Raw genomic sequence first — 21543 nt, forward strand, 5'->3', positions numbered from 1 at the left:
TGGATGAGATGATTGAAGAGGAAAAAATGAATAGTGATCGGAGGCAGAGTTTTGACCGGAGGCTTGCAATTTTCGTCGGAAATTAATCAGAATCCGGTGATGATCGCACCGGAGAAGAAGAAAAAAGAAGCTAGGGTTTCATGAATTTCTCTCTTCAACTCTCTCTCTCTCTGCAAGTCTCGGGAATTCTTCAAATATTCCAGATCGGGAAATGGATCATCGGATTCCGGCAAAATATGCCGGAGAAGATGAACGGTGAGATCCCCTTTCTCGTTCTCTCCAACTCTTTCCGATTTTTTAGAAAATGAGAAGAATCCCTAATTTTTCTCTTTCACGGATTTTTATATCAAATGAGGCTTACCAATATTAGCACTACTGTAATCAATGGGCGCACAAAATGTACCAGGCGCGCGAAATTGGCTCGGACTCGGACGGGCTAATTCACACCCATGTTATGTAAAAACGATATATTTGGCTCTTGTTTCTCATGGACAATCCCTTTCCTGATTAATTCAACCCCCTTCTAAACTTGCCCTACGACACCATCTCAGCTCGTTTGCTAGGCAAACGAGCTCGGATTTCGACGAAATTTTGCAGAGGCCTTGGTGAGACTCTAATCTAGCTTAGGGTAGAAATTGGGGTCCTAACTCATTGATTGGGTAAGGCTTCGCACAAATACCGCGAACACGGGTCTGGTCAAAATGGGGTGTCTACAATAGCATATGTCCATTAGGATAATCAATAGATGTCCTGGGTTTGGGTAGAACAACTTTGGTTATTAAATGATCCGATCATGTTAACAAAGTTTTAGGAAATGGAAGCAATGGAGTTGGTCCACACAAAAACAAAGTAATTCTCCTAATAGAATTCCTTACACAATGAGAATGCCATGGCCATGCTGTTGTAGTTGTGACTCCACACTCGTCAAAACCAGGAACCCAACAAAATCAAAGTAAAGAACAAGGCTATTTGAAGCTAGATTAAGGGAACTGGATCCAAAGTAGTAAAAACCCCACACACAAATTTGGAAAACCAAATAGGAACTTGAATTTTAAGGGCAAGACACCACAATTGAATGCATGAACATGAAAAGGGAGTGAAAATGAGGAATATCACCTTTTGCTTGAGCCCTTCTTCTTCGATGATAATTCCGCAAAACGAGGTTGCCTCCTCTCCGAATCTGGTGATGGTTATAGATCCGATGGCAGAAGTTATGGCCGTGAGCCCGGCACTCAAACCCTCTTCTCCTTCTATTCGTAGCCCTAGGAGAAAAGACGATCGAAATGTGGAGTGGGTAAAGGGATTTGATGGCTGTGATGGTGGTGGTTTTGGGTGGAATGAAAGTTAGGTCGAGCGGCAATGGAGGGCAAAGAGAGGTCAGAGGAGGAGTGGCCGGAGGTTTTGAAAGAGGATACCACAGATGTGGGTTTTTGAAATGGGTTTGTTATGAAATGAAATGGGGTTTTATGAAAATAGAAAAAGGGTAAAAACAGGGGATGTGGGTGGCGGATCTAGGTGGAGGAGAGGAGTGCTTGCCGACGGCAAGAGAGAAGGCCGGAGGTCGGAAATTGCAGAGGTGGAGAGGATGGCTGAGGAAAATGGTGGCAGAGGTGGCTGTAGAGGTTTAGGGTTCTAAAAAAAAAAAGAGAAAATGGTGGTAGAACCGATGATGGTGGTGGAGATGGTTGTATAAATCCGACCGGATTTAATGGAGTTCTTCGTCGGAGCTATGCCGGAACGGCCGGATGTTGAAGATGGTGGGAGAGGAAGAAAATGGTGGATGGATGGTTGATGGGGTCGGAAAAAATGGTGGTGTGTTTGGATGGGGGTTTGCCGACGGCAAGAGAGATGGCCGGAGGTCGGGAGTTGCAGAGATAGAAGGGGAAGAAGAAGGTGGTGGCTGTGGAAGAGAAGGTGGCTGTGGGTTTAGGTGATCGGATTGAGGTGGCTAGGTGGAGAAGAAGGTGGAAGTGGGTGGAGCTTGGGCTCCCTTTCTCTCCCCCTCTCTCTCGGTTTTCTCTATTTTCTCTGCAAAAATGAGGCCTCTCCTCCTAAACCCTAATTCGACCCATATATAAAGGAAAATGATAAATCCCCCCCCCCCCCCTCCATCCTCCATGGACAGCCACCACCTCGTGTATTTTGCGACAATTTTTAACCTAGGGGGGTCCAAGTATAAAATAGGGCAAAGATTCTCCTCTCTCTAAATGATCATAACCCCTTGATTTGATCCAAGGGCCACTAAGGGATTGCTTGCACCAGAAGCAAAGACAGAACTACAACATCACCCCTCTAAGGTTGGCAAATCACCTTTTTACCAACAGAAATCCCTTATTTTTTTCATTTTGATACTCGTACTATCCCTCCTTGTCTTATTTTACATTTTTCGTCCGATTGCAATGAAATTTTGCAGGAGTGCCCTCGGGGTCATCAATAATCTCCTGGGGAATTTGTACCCACGAATGCGCACAATAAGATGCTGGAAACTTAAAATTTTCCCTCAATTTAGGACCACTTTCTCGAGAATTTATTTAACTTCGAGACCTCAACCCTACTTTGGGGACCTTAGGGCCCGGTCAAAATGGGGTGTCTACAATGCTTTTTCTCCTTTGTTTTTCAAACTGCAATGGAGGAGCTTCAGAAATGAGTGTGGGGATTTGGTCCCTAGAGTAGTATTCAGCTGGCAATGATGCTTTGAATAGAAATTTGAGGCATTTCTTTGCATACATTTGAAGAAACATATGAAAGAATTGATGAAAATTTCATGGAATTTTCGCAATCAGCCTCTACTGATTATTCTTCGCAGACATGCAGATAACTTGAATTGATTCCAGTCCGGATTCCCTAATGCTCATCCAAACATCACAGATGAAATAGAGATTCCGTCTACATATGAAAAGGAAAAGAAGGGATTTTCAAGGGTCCATCGCAAAAGGCATTTTGCACCTATTTGTTGCACATCAGACCAGCCACCTCGTGAACGAAGACAACATCTTTTGTCTCCATTCACGAGGAGGGTGGTCTGACATGTGACAGACCAGCCGCAAAATGCCTTTCGCGATGGATGCTAGCAATTCCCGGAAAAGAATGTAATGTCTATTGATCCAAAAGCACCATAGCCTCTCCACATACCTGGACAGATGGAGGAATTCTTTGAATCCTAAACCCATTCTTGGATTTTTTATATTCTGTTGGTCGAATTGCCCTGCTAAAACTTATGTACAAAGAATGATCGTCCAAGTAAGCAGCTCTACCATTTGGATCACAACTATAACTACATAGGTTAAGTTACTTTTTGTGATCAAATGGTTTCCTAGTAAGAAATTTTGGAAAAGTGATATCTCTGCTTCGTTTGGTTTCACAAAAGCTCAGCAGCCATCTGAATTTGGTCTGGATTTGGCATTCCATTTCACATTTGATTGCCAAAATACATTGGACACCCTTTGATTCCCTGATGTCTCTCATGTAATAATTGCTTTTCTTTCTTGTCCCCTTCTTTCAAAAGTAATGAATTATGGTTGAATTTTTTAGGGAATGATGGTTATCTCTTTTTCTCTCTCTTCCCTCTCCCCATATTGGTAATAACACCCCTTACTTTTTGAAAAATACTGTACTATAATAAGGACTTACACCATAAAATATCTAAGAGAGAGAACAGCCCTCAGATGACTTCGAAGTATATGACAAAATCTGCAGAAAAGTGACTGTGTGGCTGTTTTCTCATGCAAAAATCAGCCGCTAACTGCCATTCCGCGAAAGTCCCTATCAAATCAATTTTTCAGAAAACCATTTCGCGTCTCACTGTTGCAGTAGAACGCAGCCACACAACCTGACTTTTAACAGATTTTGTCTTATTTATTTAATTCATCTGAGTTAGGAAGCTTGCAGAGAAAACTGCGGTGTGGCCCCCGAATCCTTTGAATCTTATCCTAATAAATGGGTGAAATTAAAAGATAATGTGGGTTCATTGGAGTTTCTTAGCGTGAGACATAGGTACAACCTTAACTTATTTTTTAATCGGAATGGACCCAAAGTCATTGAGGAAAAATTCATCTCTCAGACATAAATTTGAATATATTTTATTATTTTGTTGAGATTTTATAAGAAGTGTGGCCGTATGGTCAGGGTTGCAACTTGGGTCGGGCTCAACCCGAACGTTCAACCCGATTTTGGCTCGGGTTGGGTTGGCATTTTCTCAGGTTAGGTTGGGTTGGGTTAGGGTTGGGAGAAGCCAATCCGATTTAGTTTCGGGTTGGGTTAGGGTTGAGGCCCTGGCAACCCGACCCGACCCGACCCGAACCCGACCTCTGTCCTCTAATTTTTTTTCTTGATTTTTTTAGGATTATGTTTTTTCCTTGTATTTTTCTGTTTAGCTCTAGATGAACCCGGACCCAACCATCCTCAACCCAAACCCAACCAAACCCGATTTGGAGGCAGGTTGGGTAAGAGCTGACAATCCTCAACTCGAGCGCAACCCGAACCGATTTGGAGGCGGGTTGGGTTAGGGTTTTGAGTGCAATAATTGGTTTTGGACTCACAGTAGGTTGTCATTATAAAAAAATAGGGCCTTAAGCTGCTATAGTTGGGTTTATTTAATCATTTATATACTTCAACACTCCATGGGATGATGAAGTTTAAGTGCAATTCGTCATTGTCATATAAGAAAAGGACAAATTTCATGATGACCATCCAAAAGATCACCGAAAATTTATGAAGAAGATTTTAATAAGAACAATAACTATGTTATAAAACAGTTTTGAAGGACAAAGACAATTTAAATTGTCCAATCAACTGTATATACACGCAATCTAGCTCTTCTTTTTAAATAGAGCATTGCCATTTTCCTTCTCACAAAATATCCCTAATCAACATCTTGATGTGGATGTTTTTATCATCATGCACGATCAATCTGCACAATGTCCCTAATCAACATCTTGATGTGGATGTTTTTATCATCATACACGATCAATCAGAGTGCTGATAGAGTACACCAATAAGCACGGTCTTATATCCTTCAAGTTAGGCAAATCTAAAGTATCTGGAGCATAAGAGAGGTCTACAAATGGGGGTTCGAGCAAGTAAACTAAGCACAATCTTTAAAGTTCGTGTAGTTAGATGGAGAAAAGAAACACCTCTAGTTCCGAGGGGTTATGTTCCTGTTTATGTGGGCATCAAAGGAGAGATGAGGCGGTTCATGGTCCATGTGTCATCTCTAAGCGATGCAGACTTCTTTGAACTTCTCCATAGGTCAGCGGAGGAATATGGTTTTTGTAACCAGGGTGCTCTCAAGATACACCATGACGCCAAGATCTTTGAGTACCGGATTCTTAGACGACGGAATTGAAAGATGGCGAGGGTCTGAGAGGCCATGCAATTGAAATCTTGGTAGATCCTTTGTTTTTTATGGTGTTAAAATTTGGGGATCATTTGTAAAGAAGTTTAGCGTTTTAATTGATGAAGGGGATTTACTCTCTTGATGTAAATATATGTCATATAATGTTTATTAGCGTTTAGCCCTAATCAAAAGGTTAAGACAGTTCCCTCTCATCATTTTATTTCATATATTATACATATCAGATATGCATAAAGCTTGGAGGTAGGCAGAAACCTTGGTGACTTCAGTCTTTGGATGATTCAAGCCCGCTTACTTGTCATATATGATATTTTATATGGCGTGGAAAAATATTGTACGGCCCACTTCATAGCATGATCAAAACCATTCATTTGTTGGACCACAAGGTAAATAAGTTGTGCCAGTTGATCATAACCCTCAGATCACTTGAGATTTCATTAACGTGGAGTTTCTCTACTCACTGGCATGCCCGCACACACACCATGGAAGAAGTGATGTTCCCCTTTTCAAGGTAGACCCGGCAAATTGGGACCCGTACCCGCGGGTACACCCAGCTCGCAGGAGTACGGGTACCAATTTCATTACCTGCGAAAAAAATACCCGTACCCGTGACCCGTGGGTGGGTCTAGGTCGGGCGTTGGTGCCCCCTGGTTACCCGCCATTCGGTTTTCAACTTTTTTTTCTTAAGGCCTAAACACTAAACAGTAAAAAATAGACTATGTGGGTAGGCCAACAAAACAAGTCAAAGCAATCAGACTATGTGACTGGTATCTTTGGTTGTACCAAAACAAGCACTTGTTAAAGTAAATGAAAAATTGTATGATGAATGGGCGTATAAACATGTACTCATCATCCCATCCTTGATATTTGATCCAACAGCAGCTGACTTGTTAAGAAGCTGCTGTTGGATTAACTATCAAGGCTTGTACATCCATCGTACCACCTTTATGTGTTCATACACCCATTCATCATATAATTTCTTTTGGTAAATATATATATATATATATATATATATATATATATATAGAGAGAGAGAGAGAGAGAGAGAGAGAGAGAGAAAAGTGTCTCTAGTCCGCCGACCTAAAACACAGTGGGCCCACAATGTTTGGATGATCCAAAGCATTCATTTGATAGGCCCTGACATAGATAGGGTGTGCACAAAAAATCAGTTCCATAGGACCATCTTAACCCTTCGATTTGTGGAGCTAAAAATTGGGCAAATTAGTGAAGTTTTATACCCATCCATTTTAACCTTCACAAATCGTAGGGTTGGGATGATCCTATGGAGCTAATTTTTTGGGCACACCCTATCCATGTCAGGGCCTATTAAATGAATGCTTCGGATCACACAAAAACTGTGGGCCTGCACTAATTTTTTGGCGGACGGACTAGAAAACTTTTCTAGTCGGCCGACTAGAAACATCAACCCCATATATATATATATATATATATATATGAGGAAACTGTTGGTGAGCTTAAGCGCACCAAACCTATGGTGCGCTTAAGCTCCCCAATCACATGTGGTGATCCAAATCATTCATTTGCAAGGTCTTATGATAGATAGAGGGTGTAATCTGCCCATTTTTTGTCCTCCACAAATGGAGGGGTTAGGATGATCCTATGGAGCTGATTTTTTGTACACCCCCTATCTATGTAAGGGACTTTAAAATGAATGCTTTGGATCAACCTAACAAAGTGGGCCCCCATGTGATTGGGCGCTTAAGCTCACCATAAGTTTGGTGAGCTTTTAAGCGCACCAACAGTTTCCTCTCTCTCTCTCTCTCTCTCTCTCTCTCTCTCTCTCTCTCTCTCTCTATATATATATATATATATATATATATATATATATATATATATATATATATATATATATATATAAATTTCTTCTTTAAATTGGCCAGGTTACCCGTGAGTATACCCGTACCCGCCCAGGTGGGTTCCGGGTTCATGAAAGGCTACCGTACCCGCGCCGGTATTTCTTACCCGTACCCGCCGGTACCCATACCGCACGGGTTGTACCCCTACCTGCGCGGGTTACCCGTTTGCCAGGTCTACTTCAAGGTTACAAAGGAGGCAATTAAGAAACAAAGAAGAGAAGCACAAAAATGAATATTCACTTCTAGTTTTTTCATTACTATTGCTCTACAAGACCCTTTTACATCATTACTGACGTGTGTTGCACGAGGCGTGCGAGCTGGTTAACAGTTAGGCGTGGCAGCATCTTAAAGGGTGGGTGGGGGGAGAAGCCAAAGGCTGGCCTGGATGTAGTTCATGCTAAGGAAGGGTCTCACTTGATCGCCGTTTAGTACCTTTCCAAAACTCACACGCCCTTTAGTGGATGCTCCTGGTCCCTCGCACATGTATTCTCCATAGAAAACAGTCCTACAAGTAATAGAAAATAAACAATTTCATGTGGATGCCATAAATACATCACCTTTGTGCCCATTGTATAATTGAATTTTTTTTAATCTTCGCTTGATTAGCAAAACTGGACCTGATTATAATTTCTAATAATAACATTAATAATAGTAACAACAATATGTATAAGAATAAGGTGATGAAGATCATGATGAAGAACAATAAGAAGAAAGAGATAATTAAGAAGGAAAGATGTGTATTACCTGTCACGTTCAGCATCGCCCTTGTCGTCCCAACCTTCAGGGAGGACAACGGTGTCCATGAAGGAGTAGGCAAAGACGACCCTTGAGCTTGGCATCCACGCTCGGCTCAGGTAGGCTTTCCCAGTACCAGTCACATTGCAATGGACAAAGGAGAATCCGCTCTCGTCTGCAACAGTTGTCCTCCCTTGTGCTGTAATTGCTGTAAGACCTTTAGCCACTGAACTAATCACAGTGTTCTGCAACCACACAAACATTACACACACACATTACTCTACAATCATTCAAACTGTATTGTCTTATATTGGTACTCCCATGTTTTTATAATTGCACAAACTCAGCTTGTCTTTTAATAATAATAAAAGAGAAAGTGAGTGTGCAATTATTGTTAAATGTCAGTGCAAACATCAGTCTAATTTTTTTTTCTTCATTTGTGAGAAGCTTAACCTGTGGTGTTGATCCTATCCTTTTCACTTGCTTTCTTGTGAGCCCTTTTTTTTTGAAAGGTAATATTATAAATAAAGGAAAAAAAAAAAAAAAAAACAGGATACCGAGATGGGACTCCCATATTACAATAGAAAATGAGAAGACAAAAGAGATGAAATATACAATCAACGGCACACCACTCCTCAAGGAGGAAGGTGGTCAAACCACCTAATAGGACCACCATATACACCGCGCTTGGCAAGCACATCCGGCTTATCATTTGCCCATCTTCTGACAGGTTGATATCCTATAGAAGACCCCGAAGTTATATCACCAATCTCATCAAACATGGAAAGAAATCTCCACGGAGGAGCCGTCCCACCTTTCAGCCAACGATTTCTTTTGAGCCCTATCTCACATTTTTAACTTTTGGGTCAAAACTTTGAAGCTTGTCTCAATCTAATGGGAAAAAAGTTTAGAGAGAGAGAGAGAGTACCAAGTAGATACTCCTTCCATCGCCAAAAATGAAATCAACTGTGCCCTTAATGAAACAATCCTTGAAGAAATGCTTGCCCACTTTATCAAGAAGTGTATCTTGAAATCCATTAAACCTGCAGTTATAGAAGGCTGCTTTATCACCTGCAATCCGCATAGCAACTGCCTGACCACCTTCTTCCCCATCAGCCGGACAGGGAGCAGAGTTCTACACAAACAAAACAAAACAAATCCTTTTTATTTCAAGCTCCAAAACATTCTATACAAACAAAACAAAACAAATCCTTTTTATCTCATGCTCTTTATTTCAAGCTCTGTAACGACTACTTTCCCCTCCCAAAACTTAAAACAACTCCAAAATAATTAGCATTAATCTCTGAGATCAAATTACGCCTGTAAAAAAGTACACCACTTAGAACAAGTCCCTGATTCATTGGTGTCGGAGGTATAAATGATCAATAACACCAACTCTATCATTGTGACCTTGTGGAGCAAGTCAATGTTTCATACAATAGTGTGAGATCCCGCTTCGGAAAGGGAGTAAAAGTTGTCAGGCTATATATATATATATAGGAAATGGTTTGTGGCAGCCATGCACAGATAAGCTATATGTGCATGGCTGCCACAAACCATGGGGGGGCCACATTTTTGGAGGGATCTAAAGCATTCATTTGGAAGGCCTTTCCATGGATAGGGTGTGTACCAAAAATCAGCCCTATAGGATCATCCCTGTTAAAGTATAAAAGATTAAATACTGCCTTTCTCCAACAGCTTAAGCTACTGGAGAAGTTGGTAAGTTAACATGGTATCAGAGCAAATGCCTGAGTTCAAACCTCCTTGATAGCAAAATCCACATGCAATGGCTAAACCCAAAAGTGGGGCCACATGTGCCACGTGTAGGCCAACCCTAGAAAGCGGGGCCACACGTGAGGGGGAGTGTTAAAGTATAAAAGATTAAATACTGCCTTTCTCCAACAGCTTGAGCTATTGGAGAAGTTGGTAAGTTAACAATCCCAACCCAATTAAAGTTGGAGGGAAAAATGAGGAGACACTGTCCATGGAAGGGCCTTCAAAATGAATGCTTTGGATCCCTCCAAAAATGTGGGCCTCCCATGGTTTGTGGCAGCCACACACTAGCTTAAAATACAGTGGAGGCCCACATTGTTTGGATGATCCAAACCATTCATTTGATTGGCCCTCACATAGATAGGGTATCCACAAAAAATCAGCTCCATAGGATCATCCTAACCCTTCGAACCGTGGAGACAAAAAATGGACAAATTTGTGAAGGTTTATACACGTCTATTTTACCTCCACAAATCGTAGGGTTGGGATGATCCTATGGAGCTGATATTTTGTGGACACCCTATCTATGTGAGGGCCAATCAAATGAAGGGTTTGGATCACCAAAACAATATGCCCGTATTTTAAGCTAGTGTGTAGATAACTTCTCAACACATGTGTGTAGGAACCGTTTTCTCATATATATATATATATATATATATATATATATATATATATATATATAAGTGGGGGCCCACATTGTTTGGGTGATCCAAGCCATCCATTTTAAAGGCCCTCACATAGATAGAGTGTCTACAAAAAATCAGATCCATAGGATCATCCCAACCCTACGATTTGTGGAGGTAAAATGGATGTCTTTAAACCTTTACAAATTAGTCCATTTTTTGCCTCCAAAGTTCGAATGGTTAGGATGATCATATGGATCTGATTTTTTGTGGACACCCTATCTATGTGAGGGCCTTAAAAATGAATGGTTTGGATCACCCAAATAATGTGGCCCCCACTGTATTTTAAGCTAGTGTGTAGAGAACTTATCTACACATGTGTAGGAACCGTTTTCTCTCTCTCTCTCTCTATATATATATATATATATATATATATATATATATATATATATATAGTGGACATGTGTAGAGAAGCTATCTACACATGAGAAAACGGTTTCTACACACATGTGTAGAGAAGTTATCTACACACTAGCTTAAAATACAGTGGGGGCCACATTATTTGGGTGATCCAAACCATTCATCTTTAAGGCCCTCTCATAGATAGGGTGGTGCACAAAAAATCAGATCCATAGGATCATCCTAACCATTCGAATTTTGGAGGCAAAAAATGAACTAATTTGAGAAGGTTTAAAGACATCCATTTTACCTCTACAAATCGTAGGGTTGGGATGATCCTATAGATCTGATTTTTTGTAGACACCCTATCTATGTGGGGGCCTTTAAAATGGTGGCTTGGATCACCCAAACAATGTGGGCCCCCACTGTATGTTAAGCTAGTGTGTAGAGAACTCTCTACACATATGTGTAGAAACTGTTTTCTCATATATATATATATATATATATATATATATATATATATATATATATATATATATATCTACTACTATAAGCTGGGATGAAAAGGAGTGAATTTTTTGAAAATTATATGAGAATTACACATCACTTTTTTGACTTTTTTTAACAAATGCACCCATTCAACTCACATATTTTCAATCCTACCCCCTCCTTTATGCTTTTAACAAAGGCACCCATTAAAGCCACATAATTTCAATCTTACCCCCCTCCTTTATTGTTTTTTTTAATAAAAAATCTATAGGGTGATCTTAACCATCCAATTTAAGAAGAATTATGGAAACATCTATAGATTGGAGCGCTAGGATCAGCCTATGGAAATGATTTTTGGGAAACATCTATAGATTGGAGGGCTAGGATCAGCCTATGGAAATGATTTTTCGGGCACAACCTATTTATGTTGTGTTCCATCACATGGACGGTTTGGATCAACCTATGACGTGGTCCGTACAGTTCTTTGTCGGCCCGTGCATCGCACGGGGTTTTTTACTAGTATACTATATAGGAGAAGAGAAAAGAAGAAATTTTTTTGAATTTTTGGAAAATTCTATGAGAATTACACATCACTTTTTTTTACTTTTTTTAACAAATGCACCAATTCAACTCACATATTTTCAACCCTACCCCCTCCTTTATGCTTTTTAACAAATGCACCCATTAAAGCCACATAATTTCAATCTTACCCCCTCATTTATGGTTTTTTAATAAAAAATCTATAGGGTGATCTTAACCGTCCGATTTAAGAGGAATTATGGAAACCTCTATAGATTGGACGGCTAGGATCAGCCTATTGAAATGATTTTTGGGGCACAACCTATTTATGTTGTGTTCCATCACATGGACGGTTTGGATCAACCTATGACATGGTCCGTACAGTTCTTTGTCAGCCCGTGCATCGCACGGGGTTTTTTACTAGTATATGTATATATATATATATATATATATGTATGTATATACATATACATACATATATATATGTATATATATATATATACATACATATATATATATATATATATATATATAGAGAGAGAGAGAGAGAGAGAAAACGGTTCCTACACGTGTAGATAAGTTATCTACACACTAGCTTAAAATACAGTGGGGGCCACATTATTTGGGTGATCCAAACCATTCATTTTTATATATATATGTATATATATATGTATATACATACATATATATATGTATATATATATATATATACATACATATATATATATATATATGTATATATATATATATATATATGTATGTATATATATATATATGTATATATATATATATATATATATATATATTTATATATAGAGAGAGAGAGAGAGAGAGAGAGAGAGAGAAAACGGTTCCTACACGTGTAGATAAGTTATCTACACACTAGCTTAAAATACAGTGGGGGCCACATTATTTGGGTGATCCAAACCATTCATTTTTAAGGCCCTCACATAGATAGGGTGTCCACAAAAAATCAGATCCATAGGATCATCCTAACCATTCGAACTGTGGAGGCAAAAAATGAACTAATTTGTAAAGGTTTAAAGACATCCATTTTACCTCCACAAATCGTAGGGTTGGGATGATCCTATGGATCTGATTTTTTGTAGACACCCTATCTATGTGAGGGCCTTTAAAATGGATGGCTTGGATCACCCAAACAATGTGGGCCCCCACTGTATTTTAAGCTAGTGTGTAGAGAACTCTCTACACATATGTGTAGGACCCGTTGCTACTCGGTCTTGTAGCTAAGTTTATCTACTCGGGCGGGTTAAACACAGTGGAGGCCCACATTGTTCGGGTGATCGAAACCATTCATTTGAAAGTCCTTTACCTAGATATGGTGTCCACAAAAAAGCAGACCCACAAAAAACATATGGACTTTCTCTTAACTGTGTAGACGCATGAAAACAAAACCATGGCGGGTATGAGACCCATAATCGGACAATAGTTACACAAGAGTGGGACAGTGGCATATTGAAAAAGAGGAATGCAAAATTCAGGGGTGTCCTTACAAAATTGAGGTGATAGGGCGCCCTTGAGTCTAGCATTCCTCATGGAAATAACACCCGATCAACAAAAGCCAAGAAAGGAATTCTAAACTCACCTCGAATATCATATTGACAGCCATGAAGTTACCGGACTCGATGGCAACAGTGGCACTATTGTAGGTGCCATGTTGCTTTCGGGCAGTATCATCCCACGATATCGTAGGCATATTGTCGGGCTGTCCGTAGAACGTGATGAACGGCTTTGTTGGGTTCACGATCACCTTCTCCTTGCAAAACATAGTTGAAAAGTGGACAGATAAAGCTAGCTCTATAGAGACACAAATTGTCTCTCTAAAGGGGAGGCTCTAAGCAACGAGGCTTGTCCCAGAGGAGAGCTGCCTAACGAGACAAAGCGTGTCTCCTAGAACGGTACTCGCTAATGAGACCACAATGGTCTCCTAAATGAAGAAGAGAAACTACCATCTAATGGTGTCTAAAAGACTAAGTAAGTCTACTAAACTAAGAGGGGAAACCTACTCGGACTAAGCAAGTCCCCAAAGGATGGGCTTGGGCTAGCGCCTTCATCGCCCAGAGAAGGGTTCTTTTTTTAAAAAAAATGGTTAAAAGAAAATCCAAAAGGTTGGGTAGGCCTACTAAACAAAAGAGGGGAGTGCTACTTGGATTGAGCGAGTCCCCTAAAGATGGGCTTGGGCTAGTAAACCAATGTCCTAAAATCATCAGAGTAATGCGGGCTTTCCTTGTTTGACACCTCATGATTCTAAACTAAAGACTTGCAAAATGATTATAGTCAAACTCCAAAACAGACAAGACTTAGGAAATTGAATAAAGAAAGACTCTTCTTCCCTATTTTATTCCACATCACTAAAGAACAACACACCACTCAAATTCAGGAAATTTGGAAGAAGTAAAAGAAAAATTATGAGCAAATTCTTACCTGAGAGAATGCTCTTGCACTCACCGGACAACTTTTAATGGAAGCTTTCAATGGCCATAGACAAACTATCTGGCTCGCTCCTCCTTTCATCTGAACCAGCATTAATGCGAGGGGCTGAATTGTAACGTCCAAATTATAGCAACATAGCAGATCCACGAACCGATCAAACTGCCTATTCTGCCTTCTTCTCTACAATTGACGACGAAGATGATTTTTTGCAGCGAGATTAAATGGTGTTTGGGGGTAAAACTCGCACTGGCTGGGTTATGGGAGTTGTGACATAACCTCTTCTAATTTTTCTTCTTTTCTTCTAATTCCCTTTTCAAATCCTTTTGATGGAAGGGGGCTAATGGAAAGAAGCGATGGTCAGCAATGGTAGCTGGCCATAGAAACTAATGGATAAGGTCGGTAGAGGATGATCCGAAATCTCCGATGAGTAATGGAACGGATGAAATTAAAAACCAGGTAAAAACATAAGGTAAACAAGAACAATGAATGGTACAATGGATTGTAGAAACATGGGCATATGGCTATGCACTGGATCTGTGGTGAATGGTAAATGAGAACGATGGAAATTATGATGAAAATGAAGGGGATCTAATCATGGAGAAAAAATAAAAAAATAAAAAAAATGAACAGAAGTAAAGTACGAATGCAAGAACCTCACCGGAGCTCCGATCTACTAACCAGAGAAGAAAAGCTCTTTCTTCATTTTAGATCTCAATTGATCTTCTTTTCCCTTTTCAATCTCTCTGATTTTCACAAAGAAAACTCCAATTTCTCTCTCTGATTTTTCACCCCTTCTCAACGACTCTCTCAATCTCTTTTTCGATCTGCGATGCTGGGATCCGGTGGAAGGTATGGATCGGGACGCGACCAGGATCCTATCGGATTTTAGCAGGAGAACATGGCCGGAGATGATTGAAGAGGATCAGAGAAAAGATCAAGATTAGGGTTCCGAACCTAGGGTTTCAGAGATGCAAAAATGAAGATGCAGTTATGGTGGATGAGATGATTGAAGAGGAAAAAATGAATAGTGATCGGAGGCAGAGTTTTGACCGGAGGCTTGCAATTTTCGTCGGAAATTAATCAGAATCCGGTGATGATCGCACCGGAGAAGAAGAAAAAAGAAGCTAGGGTTTCATGAATTTCTCTCTTCAACTCTCTCTCTCTCTGCAAGTCTCGGGAATTCTTCAAATATTCCAGATCGGGAAATGGATCATCGGATTCCGGCAAAATATGCCGGAGAAGATGAACGGTGAGATCCCCTTTCTCGTTCTCTCCAACTCTTTCCGATTTTTTAGAAAATGAGAAGAATCCCTAATTTTTCTCTTTCACGGATTTTTATATCAAATGAGGCTTACCAATATTAGCACTACTGTAATCAATGGGCGCACAAAATGTACCAGGCGCGCGAAATTGGCTCGGACTCGGACGGGCTAATTCACACCCATGTTATGTAAAAACGATATATTTGGCTCTTGTTTCTCATGGACAATCCCTTTCCTGATTAATTCAACCCCCTTCTAAACTTGCCCTACGACACCATCTCAGCTCGTTTGCTAGGCAAACGAGCTCGGATTTCGACGAAATTTTGCAGAGGCCTTGGTGAGACTCTAATCTAGCTTAGGGTAGAAATTGGGGTCCTAACTCATTGATTGGGTAAGGCTTCGCACAAATACCGCGAACACGGGTCTGGTCAAAATGGGGTGTCTACAATAGCATATGTCCATTAGGATAATCAATAGATGTCCTGGGTTTGGGTAGAACAACTTTGGTTATTAAATGATCCGATCATGTTAACAAAGTTTTAGGAAATGGAAGCAATGGAGTTGGTCCACACAAAAACAAAGTAATTCTCCTAATAGAATTCCTTACACAATGAGAATGCCATGGCCATGCTGTTGTAGTTGTGACTCCACACTCGTCAAAACCAGGAACCCAACAAAATCAAAGTAAAGAACAAGGCTATTTGAAGCTAGATTAAGGGAACTGGATCCAAAGTAGTAAAAACCCCACACACAAATTTGGAAAACCAAATAGGAACTTGAATTTTAAGGGCAAGACACCACAATTGAATGCATGAACATGAAAAGGGAGTGAAAATGAGGAATATCACCTTTTGCTTGAGCCCTTCTTCTTCGATGATAATTCCGCAAAACGAGGTTGCCTCCTCTCCGAATCTGGTGATGGTTATAGATCCGATGGCAGAAGTTATGGCCGTGAGCCCGGCACTCAAACCCTCTTCTCCTTCTATTCGTAGCCCTAGGAGAAAAGACGATCGAAATGTGGAGTGGGTAAAGGGATTTGATGGCTGTGATGGTGGTGGTTTTGGGTGGAATGAAAGTTAGGTCGAGCGGCAATGGAGGGCAAAGAGAGGTCAGAGGAGGAGTGGCCGGAGGTTTTGAAAGAGGATACCACAGATGTGGGTTTTTGAAATGGGTTTGTTATGAAATGAAATGGGGTTTTATGAAAATAGAAAAAGGGTAAAAACAGGGGATGTGGGTGGCGGATCTAGGTGGAGGAGAGGAGTGCTTGCCGACGGCAAGAGAGAAGGCCGGAGGTCGGAAATTGCAGAGGTGGAGAGGATGGCTGAGGAAAATGGTGGCAGAGGTGGCTGTAGAGGTTTAGGGTTCTAAAAAAAAAAAGAGAAAATGGTGGTAGAACCGATGATGGTGGTGGAGATGGTTGTATAAATCCGACCGGATTTAATGGAGTTCTTCGTCGGAGCTATGCCGGAACGGCCGGATGTTGAAGATGGTGGGAGAGGAAGAAAATGGTGGATGGATGGTTGATGGGGTCGGAAAAAATGGTGGTGTGTTTGGATGGGGGTTTGCCGACGGCAAGAGAGATGGCCGGAGGTCGGGAGTTGCAGAGATAGAAGGGGAAGAAGAAGGTGGTGGCTGTGGAAGAGAAGGTGGCTGTGGGTTTAGGTGATCGGATTGAGGTGGCTAGGTGGAGAAGAAGGTGGAAGTGGGTGGAGCTTGGGCTCCCTTTCTCTCCCCCTCTCTCTCGGTTTTCTCTATTTTCTCTGCAAAAATGAGGCCTCTCCTCCTAAACCCTAATTCGACCCATATATAAAGGAAAATGATAAATCCCCCCCCCCCCCTCCATCCTCCATGGACAGCCACCACCTCGTGTATTTTGCGACAATTTTTAACCTAGGGGGGTCCAAGTATAAAATAGGGCAAAGATTCTCCTCTCTCTAAATGATCATAACCCCTTGATTTGATCCAAGGGCCACTAAGGGATTGCTTGCACCAGAAGCAAAGACAGAACTACAACATCACCCCTCTAAGGTTGGCAAATCACCTTTTTACCAACAGAAATCCCTTATTTTTTTCATTTTGATACTCGTACTATCCCTCCTTGTCTTATTTTACATTTTTCGTCCGATTGCAATGAAATTTTGCAGGAGTGCCCTCGGGGTCATCAATAATCTCCTGGGGAATTTGTACCCACGAATGCGCACAATAAGATGCTGGAAACTTAAAATTTTCCCTCAATTTAGGACCACTTTCTCGAGAATTTATTTAACTTCGAGACCTCAACCCTACTTTGGGGACCTTAGGGCCCGGTCAAAATGGGGTGTCTACAATGCTTTTTCTCCTTTGTTTTTCAAACTGCAATGGAGGAGCTTCAGAAATGAGTGTGGGGATTTGGTCCCTAGAGTAGTATTCAGCTGGCAATGATGCTTTGAATAGAAATTTGAGGCATTTCTTTGCATACATTTGAAGAAACATATGAAAGAATTGATGAAAATTTCATGGAATTTTCGCAATCAGCCTCTACTGATTATTCTTCGCAGACATGCAGATAACTTGAATTGATTCCAGTCCGGATTCCCTAATGCTCATCCAAACATCACAGATGAAATAGAGATTCCGTCTACATATGAAAAGGAAAAGAAGGGATTTTCAAGGGTCCATCGCAAAAGGCATTTTGCACCTATTTGTTGCACATCAGACCAGCCACCTCGTGAACGAAGACAACATCTTTTGTCTCCATTCACGAGGAGGGTGGTCTGACATGTGACAGACCAGCCGCAAAATGCCTTTCGCGATGGATGCTAGCAATTCCCGGAAAAGAATGTAATGTCTATTGATCCAAAAGCACCATAGCCTCTCCACATACCTGGACAGATGGAGGAATTCTTTGAATCCTAAACCCATTCTTGGATTTTTTATATTCTGTTGGTCGAATTGCCCTGCTAAAACTTATGTACAAAGAATGATCGTCCAAGTAAGCAGCTCTACCATTTGGATCACAACTATAACTACATAGGTTAAGTTACTTTTTGTGATCAAATGGTTTCCTAGTAAGAAATTTTGGAAAAGTGATATCTCTGCTTCGTTTGGTTTCACAAAAGCTCAGCAGCCATCGGAATTTGGTCTGGATTTGGCATTCCATTTCACATTTGATTGCCAAAATACATTGGACACCCTTTGATTCCCTGATGTCTCTCATGTAATAATTGCTTTTCTTTCTTGTCCCCTTCTTTCAAAAGTAATGAATTATGGTTGAATTTTTTAGGGAATGATGGTTCTCTCTTTTTCTCTCTCTTCCCTCTCCCCATATTGGTAATAACACCCCTTACTTTTTGAAAAATACTGTACTATAATAAGGACTTACACCATAAAATATCTAAGAGAGAGAACAGCCCTCAGATGACTTCGAAGTATATGACAAAATCTGCAGAAAAGTGACTGTGTGGCTGTTTTCTCATGCAAAAATCAGCCGCTAACTGCCATTCCGCGAAAGTCCCTATCAAATCAATTTTTCAGAAAACCATTTCGCGTCTCACTGTTGCAGTAGAACGCAGCCACACAACCTGACTTTTAACAGATTTTGTCTTATTTATTTAATTCATCTGAGTTAGGAAGCTTGCAGAGAAAACTGCGGTGTGGCCCCCGAATCCTTTGAATCTTATCCTAATAAATGGGTGAAATTAAAAGATAATGTGGGTTCATTGGAGTTTCTTAGCGTGAGACATAGGTACAACCTTAACTTATTTTTTAATCGGAATGGACCCAAAGTCATTGAGGAAAAATTCATCTCTCAGACATAAATTTGAATATATTTTATTATTTTGTTGAGATTTTATAAGAAGTGTGGCCGTATGGTCAGGGTTGCAACTTGGGTCGGGCTCAACCCGAACGTTCAACCCGATTTTGGCTCGGGTTGGGTTGGCATTTTCTCAGGTTAGGTTGGGTTGGGTTAGGGTTGGGAGAAGCCAATCCGATTTAGTTTCGGGTTGGGTTAGGGTTGAGGCCCTGGCAACCCGACCCGACCCGACCCGAACCCGACCTCTGTCCTCTAATTTTTTTTCTTGATTTTTTTAGGATTATGTTTTTTCCTTGTATTTTTCTGTTTAGCTCTAGATGAACCCGGACCCAACCATCCTCAACCCAAACCCAACCAAACCCGATTTGGAGGCAGGTTGGGTAAGAGCTGACAATCCTCAACTCGAGCGCAACCCGAACCGATTTGGAGGCGGGTTGGGTTAGGGTTTTGAGTGCAATAATTGGTTTTGGACTCACAGTAGGTTGTCATTATAAAAAAATAGGGCCTTAAGCTGCTATAGTTGGGTTTATTTAATCATTTATATACTTCAACACTCCATGGGATGATGAAGTTTAAGTGCAATTCGTCATTGTCATATAAGAAAAGGACAAATTTCATGATGACCATCCAAAAGATCACCGAAAATTTATGAAGAAGATTTTAATAAGAACAATAACTATGTTATAAAACAGTTTTGAAGGACAAAGACAATTTAAATTGTCCAATCAACTGTATATACACGCAATCTAGCTCTTCTTTTTAAATAGAGCATTGCCATTTTCCTTCTCACAAAATATCCCTAATCAACATCTTGATGTGGATGTTTTTATCATCATGCACGATCAATCTGCACAATGTCCCTAATCAACATCTTGATGTGGATGTTTTTATCATCATACACGATCAATCAGAGTGCTGATAGAGTACACCAATAAGCACGGTCTTATATCCTTCAAGTTAGGCAAATCTAAAGTATCTGGAGCATAAGAGAGGTCTACAAATGGGGGTTCGAGCAAGTAAACTAAGCACAATCTTTAAAGTTCGTGTAGTTAGATGGAGAAAAGAAACACCTCTAGTTCCGAGGGGTTATGTTCCTGTTTATGTGGGCATCAAAGGAGAGATGAGGCGGTTCATGGTCCATGTGTCATCTCTAAGCGATGCAGACTTCTTTGAACTTCTCCATAGGTCAGCGGAGGAATATGGTTTTTGTAACCAGGGTGCTCTCAAGATACACCATGACGCCAAGATCTTTGAGTACCGGATTCTTAGACGACGGAATTGAAAGATGGCGAGGGTCTGAGAGGCCATGCAATTGAAATCTTGGTAGATCCTTTGTTTTTTATGGTGTTAAAATTTGGGGATCATTTGTAAAGAAGTTTAGCGTTTTAATTGATGAAGGGGATTTACTCTCTTGATGTAAATATATGTCATATAATGTTTATTAGCGTTTAGCCCTAATCAAAAGGTTAAGACAGTTCCCTCTCATCATTTTATTTCATATATTATACATATCAGATATGCATAAAGCTTGGAGGTAGGCAGAAACCTTGGTGACTTCAGTCTTTGGATGATTCAAGCCCGCTTACTTGTCATATATGATATTTTATATGGCGTGGAAAAATATTGTACGGCCCACTTCATAGCATGATCAAAACCATTCATTTGTTGGACCACAAGGTAAATAAGTTGTGCCAGTTGATCATAACCCTCAGATCACTTGAGATTTCATTAACGTGGAGTTTCTCTACTCACTGGCATGCCCGCACACACACCATGGAAGAAGTGATGTTCCCCTTTTCAAGGTAGACCCGGCAAATTGGGACCCGTACCCGCGGGTACACCCAGCTCGCAGGAGTACGGGTACCAATTTCATTACCTGCGAAAAAAATACCCGTACCCGTGACCCGTGGGTGGGTCTAGGTCGGGCGTTGGTGCCCCCTGGTTACCCGCCATTCGGTTTTCAACTTTTTTTTCTTAAGGCCTAAACACTAAACAGTAAAAAATAGACTATGTGGGTAGGCCAACAAAACAAGTCAAAGCAATCAGACTATGTGACTGGTATCTTTGGTTGTACCAAAACAAGCACTTGTTAAAGTAAATGAAAAATTGTATGATGAATGGGCGTATAAACATGTACTCATCATCCCATCCTTGATATTTGATCCAACAGCAGCTGACTTGTTAAGAAGCTGCTGTTGGATTAACTATCAAGGCTTGTACATCCATCGTACCACCTTTATGTGTTCATACACCCATTCATCATATA

General features: G+C 40.6%; 1 protein-coding gene across 1 annotated transcript; it reads right to left on the minus strand.

Moving 5' to 3' along the window:
* Positions 1–7455: 7455 nt before the first annotated feature.
* Positions 7456–14315, minus strand: LOC143876874 (putative pectinesterase 63). Its single transcript, XM_077378557.1, has 5 exons — positions 14214–14315; positions 13375–13545; positions 8894–9100; positions 7975–8210; positions 7456–7735 (listed from the first exon to the last, which is right to left on the minus strand). Exons 1-5 carry the CDS (start codon positions 14313–14315, stop codon positions 7576–7578), a joined length of 876 nt encoding a protein of 291 aa, XP_077234672.1. The 3' UTR covers positions 7456–7575.
* Between the last annotated feature and the right edge of the window lie 7228 nt (positions 14316–21543).

The sequence above is a fragment of the Tasmannia lanceolata genome, unplaced genomic scaffold (genome assembly GCF_043159265.1).
Source record: "Tasmannia lanceolata isolate RefF3 unplaced genomic scaffold, GAP_Taslan_0.1 ptg000005l, whole genome shotgun sequence".
In the NCBI taxonomy this organism is placed as follows: domain Eukaryota; kingdom Viridiplantae; phylum Streptophyta; class Magnoliopsida; order Canellales; family Winteraceae; genus Tasmannia; species Tasmannia lanceolata.